At 57.4% G+C, this 6,497-nt stretch overlaps 1 protein-coding gene across 1 annotated transcript in view; it reads right to left on the bottom strand.

Annotated features, from left to right (window-relative positions):
* EVX2 (even-skipped homeobox 2) overlaps window positions 1-6,252 on the bottom strand; it is a 10,699-nt gene extending 4,447 nt beyond the window's left edge. The window contains exons 1-4 of the mRNA XM_027963957.3: window positions 5,883-6,252; window positions 4,072-4,937; window positions 2,898-3,175; window positions 1-1,597 (exon numbers count right to left, since the gene is read on the bottom strand). The exon at window positions 1-1,597 is cut by the window's left edge and continues 4,447 nt beyond it. Coding sequence (XP_027819758.1) covers window positions 878-1,597; window positions 2,898-3,175; window positions 4,072-4,498 — 1,425 coding nt within the window. The 5' untranslated portion in view covers window positions 4,499-4,937; window positions 5,883-6,252 and the 3' untranslated portion in view covers window positions 1-877. The remainder of the gene's footprint in view (window positions 1,598-2,897; window positions 3,176-4,071; window positions 4,938-5,882) is intronic.
* Between the last annotated feature and the right edge of the window lie 245 nt (window positions 6,253-6,497).

The raw sequence follows: 6,497 nt of genomic DNA, 5'->3' as shown, positions 1-6,497 counted from the left end.
GCAAAAGAATATGCAAGATGCCTTCAACCCAAACCGAAGATCAGAAGAGAGACCGGTGGTGGGCCGAGAGAGAGACTGCGAAGAGACTGCGAAGGGACTGCGCTTCTTCCCATCTCGGCTTCGTGGCTTTGTCCTTCCTGGGACCACGGCCACAGCCCCACCATCCGTGTCCCCTGCACGGAGTAAACACTCTACACCCGCGGCCGCCCGCACTCTCCATCAGCCCTCTAGGCCTTCTTCTCAGACCTCCATGCTTCCGCTCTCCTCGGATAGGGCCCCTAACAAGCTCAGGCTAAGAGAAAAACTGCTACCTCCTCTCACCCTCGTTTAAAGAAAATAAAAGAAAGGATGGAAGAAACACAGCAGCAGCGGGAACAACGGGGTGGATTTCCCTCCCGCACACCGCACTAGCACACACCATTCCCTACTCTCTTTGTTGTGGTTTTCCGTTGCTTTTGGCCACGTGGCTCAGCCGAGAAACTAGGCCTGACAGCTTCAGCCTGGGCCCGAGACCACAGCGGACTGGTTTCGGGGGCGAGGAGATTGTCTTGGGGAGACCAAGAGCTCGGGACAGAGGCAGGAAGCGGGGTCTGGGCGACGGGAAACATACTTAAAAGGAGGGGAGGCGGCAGGGTAGCAAATACAAAAATAGAAATAATTTGAGGGGACGCACGCCGGGCTTTCGAGCTGGCGCTTTCCCCCCAACTCGGGGCAAGTTCCCTGCGGCCTCCCGCGCCGGGGCGCCCCCTGGCGAGAGCCTCAGCAGCAGGCGGAGCGCAGAGGGCACGTGGGCGCAAAGCGGGTATGGGGGGCGCTCAGGGGACTCCCGGGGCACACTCGGAGCGTCGGGCGCAGCCCCCTGGCGGCAGCGACGTAGTTATCTGGTGAGCGGCGCCTCGTCCCTCTGGTCCGGAGGGCTCACGGCGGTCTTGCTTAGCACAGCGGCTGAGTAGGGCAGAAAGCCGCTCTCAGAGCGCGGCGCCGCGGTGCTGCAGCCGAAGTCCGAGCCTCCGGCGGCCCCTGCGCTGCCGGCGCCACCCCCGCCGCCCCCGCCGCCACCCCGGGAGCCCAGAGCGGCGGCGGCGGCGGCGGCTGCGGCTGCGGCCGACTGACTGCTGTGGCAACTGAGGCACGAACAGGGTGCGGAACCGCCGCTGGGAGGCGCCCCGGCCGCCGCGGCCGAAGAGGCCGCGGCCGCCGCAGCTGCAGCAGCCGCCGCGGCCGAAGCCGCGCTGTTGAGCCCGGCGGCAGCCGCGGGCGTCTGGTAGAGGCCCGGGTGGCGGAAGCTGCACAGCAGCTCGGGCCGCGAGTAAGGGTGCGAGAGGGCGCGGAAGGTGTCCAGCGGGCGGATGGAAGTGGCGAAGGGCGATGAGGCCGCGGCGGCTGCGCCAGAGGCCGCAGCCGCCGCGGCCGCGGCCGTGACACCCACGTGCGGGTAGTAGTGCAGCGGCACGTGCGAGTGGAAGGGGTAGGGAAGGCTTCCGGTGGCGGCTGCGTGCGTCATCATGTAGGTGTAGAAGCTGGGGTCGGCCGGGTGCGGCCACGACATGGCCAGACGCTGCCGCTTGTCCTTCATGCGCCGGTTCTGGAACCATACCTGCAGGGAGAGCCGCGCCGCGGCCCGAGTTAGGGAGCGCCCGGAGGCCCCAGCCCCCGCCCCGGGCCTCCCCGCCCCTCCCAGACCTTGGAATGGCCTGGCCTACGCCCCTCCGACCGGGCCGAGTCCTCTCTTCCAGCTGAGACAGTGTGAGCGGCGGTGTAAAGCGCCGTAGGCACACTCCTCAGCGAAAATAATCTTCCCTGTGTCCGACTGCTGCGGCTCCTGGGGCTTCTATTCTCTAGCTTTAGACTGCGCTTCCTCGTCCCAACCCAACCTTTCCTCTCTTTCTCGCCACCCACCGGTTGCCCGGCCTCGCAGAGCACCCGTCTCTCAATCCCAGGATTTGCGCGAGGATTCTAGGGCTCCTTTGAAGAGAAGCTGCCGCCGCAGCTTTTGTAAAAAGTCGCCGCGTGAGGTCTTGAGTCCTCTGAGCTGTGAGGAATTGTCCCGAGGGGCATGGGTCCGGTTCTGATATTGAAGGGATGGTTTTGTTGGAATCATTTGCTTCAAATGAATGGCGGGAGCAACATCCTCTTAAACTGGGAAGGGGACTTTTCTACCCCTCCCAACACAGTATCTAATGAAGACATCATTCGTCACAACTCTAAATTAAAGAAAGCCCGACCAAACCGAAGAGAGACTTTTACACTCCTCCCCTATCCCATGGAGTTTCCTCTTTTCTTTTTTTAGAATGCCAGATCCTCCTTGAAGAGTTCACCAAGTCGCCCAACCTCCCGGCTATCTTTCCTGGACGTAAAATAAAATTAATCACCTAAAGAGATATTAATAAGGACAATTTCGTTGCTCCCCCCCAGGAGTTTGCTTTCTTTACCTTTGCCCCGGAGAAAAATGTTTAGAAAACTATTTCTGAACCAAATCGATTTTTTAAAATACACTGTCCTTTCTCCTTGTAACGATTTATGTGAAAAATAAACCTCCAAGATCAAGAGCAATTGAAAAGTTTCACCTCTGGTTCTTGCCAGAGCAACAAAGACCAGCTGGCTTTGCCGCCGAGGGGAAATTGGAGCCGTGGAGAAGGGTTAGGGGCACCTGGGCACGCGCTGGGCGGAGGCGAGCATTTGCGGCATGGGCTGCGCCATTCGGGGACCTTCCCAGGTCAGCCAGACCGGCTAGCCCTTCGGATACGGCAACTGAGAAATAAACATGCCAATTCCTTTGGTGACTCTCCCCGCGGGTTTTCAGGCCCTCAGCTAAACCTAATCGCCCAAAAAGAAGAAATAAAAATCAACCCACACACCCGGGGGAAGCTAGAACAGGCGCGTGCTGGAATCAATACCTTGATAGTGGTTTCGGGAAGGTTGAGTGCAGCGGCTAGCTCGCACCGGCGTGGCCGCGACACATAGTTCTCCCGGTAGAACTCCTTCTCCAGGCGTGCGATCTGTTCGCGGGTGAACGCCGTGCGGTAGCGCCGCACCTGATCCGCGCCAGAGCCGGAGCCGCCCAGCGCCGCGCCCCCGCCGCTGCCGCCGCCGCCGCCGCCTCCATGCAGGCTGCCGAGGCCGGAGCCTGTCGCAGACGTCGTGGTGCCCGCGGCTGAGCCACTCTCTGCGAACCCTGGCAAACAAACGGCCGGCAGCGCATGAGTCACTGTAGGACCGAGATCCCCGCGCTGAGGCTGCACGCGGATGGGGGAAGCCGCGAGAGGAGGGCGAGGCGCTGCCTAAATTGATGGGGTCTGTCATGTTTACAAATTGCTGCTGTTAATGGAATCAATAAAGTTTGGGGAGCCCTTCATAACCAAATAATAGGAACTCAATTAAGGACGGTAGTTTTGTTTTAATAATTGGAAATTTTCAACTCAGGAGGAAAACTGGCCAAGGGGAAAACCCTACATCTAAACTCAGTTTGGGAAGCTCTGGATTTTCCTTCATCTGGAGACCGCAGGGCAGCTTTCTGTCGGCCTCTAACCTTCCTTTGACTGGCTTTGGAATTTTGTTTAAAATATTTCAAGATTCGAAAGACAGCAACAGCTCAAACCGGAACCATTGAGGGGTGAACTCTACTTTTCAACTTTCTCCCGCTGACCCAAGAGGGTCTCCCAAAGGTGCCCAGCGAGGCTCCTTTGACTTACTTAGAATGCTTCCTCCGGTCGGCCTCGGGGTTCAGAGGCCGCGGAGTTCAGTACAGTTGCCCAGGGCACCCTTCCCCCGGACAGACTCAGTGGATGGCTCGGGGTCTATCGGCTCGCACGGGCGTTTAGACCCGCAAGCAGAAAACCTTTTCTCCGACTTAGGAGCGAGGGCAGGCCGTAGGCCTGGTCTCTCTGGGAGGCTCAAGGAGCAGAGCCGGAGGGCACGGTCCCACGCCTGCGTCCCGCCCCCGCCCGAACCAGCTCGGTGCAGCTCGCTGCAGAGGGTCGGAGAGGGGCAAAGGCACCACGAAGGGCCCGCAGGGCAGCGAAGGAAGAGAGAGAATGGGACGAGGGAGCGCGGCGCGGGCAGCTCGATTACCTTTGCCATTGTTTTCCTTGAGCGGAACCGCTCCGAGGCCGCCGGGGGAGCGCAGCGCCGAGCAGCCCACCTCCACGTCGCTGCTCATGTCTGCCTCAGCGGCCGCCTCTGAATAATGACCCGGCTTTTTTCGGCCCTCCGCGGCAGACGCGATTTCGGAGGAGACGGTGCTTTCGCTGCTCGGGTGCTGCAGGTTGAACAAAGTGTCTATTTCGAATTTGCCCTTGGCAGGGAGGTCTCCCAAAGCGCTGTGCAGGGGGGCGGACGGCAGGCGCGGGCTGAGGCGAGCCGGGTGCTGCGAATTTTCCAGGGCCTCGAGCACAGCATTGCCAGCCGAGTCCGACAAATTGGAGAATCTCTTGCCGGTCGTAGGGCTGTGCAGCCCTCTCTCCATCAGAATCATCTCTTTTCTTATTCTTTCCATCATTTCAGCTTTCTAAAAAATGTCACAGTGGCCCGGCTGTCCCGTCCTAATGATGGGCTGCGCCGAGGGCTAATTCTCATTCAGCCCCAGCGAGCGCCTCTAAATATTATTATCTCTTTTGGAGGGAGGCGGAAAAATTGTGGGATGCCAGAGCGAGGGAATGACTGGTCAAAATGACCCATACATCCTTCCGAGCCCGAGATGTCATTCATCAAAAAGTAGCGCTCGCTCGTCATTAAGGTACGAATGACGCTGTTCGAATAATCATTTATTGTAACAGGTTTATAAGCAAATAAATACACGTTCCTGTCAGTGGGTAATGAAGGCGGCTTCAGAGCAGACAAATAGATCCAGGTAGGAGGCGAGAAGAGACAAGAAGTGAGGAGGAAGTCTCCGGTCCTTTGCCCGCTCAGAGCCGGTTCTGCTCGCCCGGGGGTTTGGCCTCGGGGGTGAAATTGACAGTCTGATTAATAGAGCGCGCCGCGGCACATTTCCCCCTTCATTTAGGGGCATCATTACGCTCTCAGTTTGCTGGGTTGCCCCTTAGGTCCTAATCATGCAGCGCCTTCCTCATTTTTCCTCGGACATAGATACGTGTTAAATAATAGATAATGCTTTGATTTTCCAGAGTAGATCGTCGGGAAGTGGGTGGTTTTTTTTTTTTTTTTTTACATTTACAAGCGGGAGCGGGGTGGCGGGGTGGGGGGGGGCGGACAAGGGGGAGGATGTTGGAAGAGTTGCGTAAGGAGAAGACCTTACGCTCCTGTCTGGATTACTTATCTTTAGAATTTCAGAACCAAATATGTGTTTTATTTAACAAATAGGACGCCGAGTTCTCTCCCTCCCCACTTCACCTCAGCCTGGCTGCTCTCCTCCCACCCCAGAAGGGAGAGAGAGAGAATCTCCTAGAGTTTTGAAAGCACTTCAGTGCTACGTGGCTGGGGAGGTGCGTTGGGCCCGCGCCTCCAAACGGAAATCATTAGGTCCTCTCTGATTTTTTAACACCGTTTGCAGAGTGAGTTCTGAACTTGAAGTCCCGGGTTTTTCACTTTTATAATCCTGCTGATGGATAGGCTTCTCGCCTACGCATTTTCCCTGGGGTAAATGAACTCGGCTGGACGATTTCATAGCAGATTTCTACAGCTAACTTTAAACACAGTCGCAATTTACAGTGCCATATGGGCGGCCCCAATTCCACTTTTACTTTGCCAGCTTTCCCCCAAATCCTTCTCACATCGAATTATTTATGGCAAAATCGCTGGATATCGAGGTCAAAGATGAGAAAAAACAGTCTTGGTTCCCTTCCCTACGATCCTCCTGCCCTCTCTTTCCCACTGTGCCCTTCTTCCTTCTCGCCTTCCTCCCTTCTCCAGCCCCAGCCCCTTACCTGTGGCCTCGGATAATCTCTGCGCTGGGTCTGCGCGCGAAAAATCGCGGACTAGCCTTGCCGCTGCTCCTCCGGACCTGAGCTTGGCGGCTGAGCCTCTTGGTGATAACTTTGATGGTCATAATGACGCTGGAGGCAACCATTTTAACGAAGATCAATCTTCACCCAAGGCCGTTGCCCGTCTCCTCCCTCGCTTGTGCGCCACGGTGCTCGGACCCCCAACTAGCTGTGCGAGTCCACCTACCAGCTGCCCAGGGGGAGAGGTCCACGACCGCAGGCAGGAACAAGGGCGGATAGAGACTAGACCGCGAGATCGGCCTGCGAGCTTCCAAAGAGGCGGAGAGACCCTGGCAATCTGGGCGCTAGTCTCGGGTCCTGCATCCCCGCCTCACCGCCAACCCAGACCCCAACCCAGACCCCCCCTTTCCTCCCTGCCGCCACACCCAGAACCTAGGGGGTGTGTTAGGGGCAAACCTGAGATCTATTTGCCCATCTCTCTGTTGGCACTTTCCTTTTAACCTTGTACCCATTGGGGGAGTCAGGAATGTAAGAGGAGACGAGGTGTGAAATATATTTATATACATTTATACACAGTCAATGCCAAAAGTTTCTCTC

Source organism: Ovis aries, chromosome 2 (genome assembly GCF_016772045.2).
Source record: "Ovis aries strain OAR_USU_Benz2616 breed Rambouillet chromosome 2, ARS-UI_Ramb_v3.0, whole genome shotgun sequence".
Lineage (NCBI taxonomy): Eukaryota > Metazoa > Chordata > Mammalia > Artiodactyla > Bovidae > Ovis > Ovis aries.
Note: the sequence above shows the minus strand (reverse complement) of the source record. Positions and strands in the feature narration are given on the sequence as shown.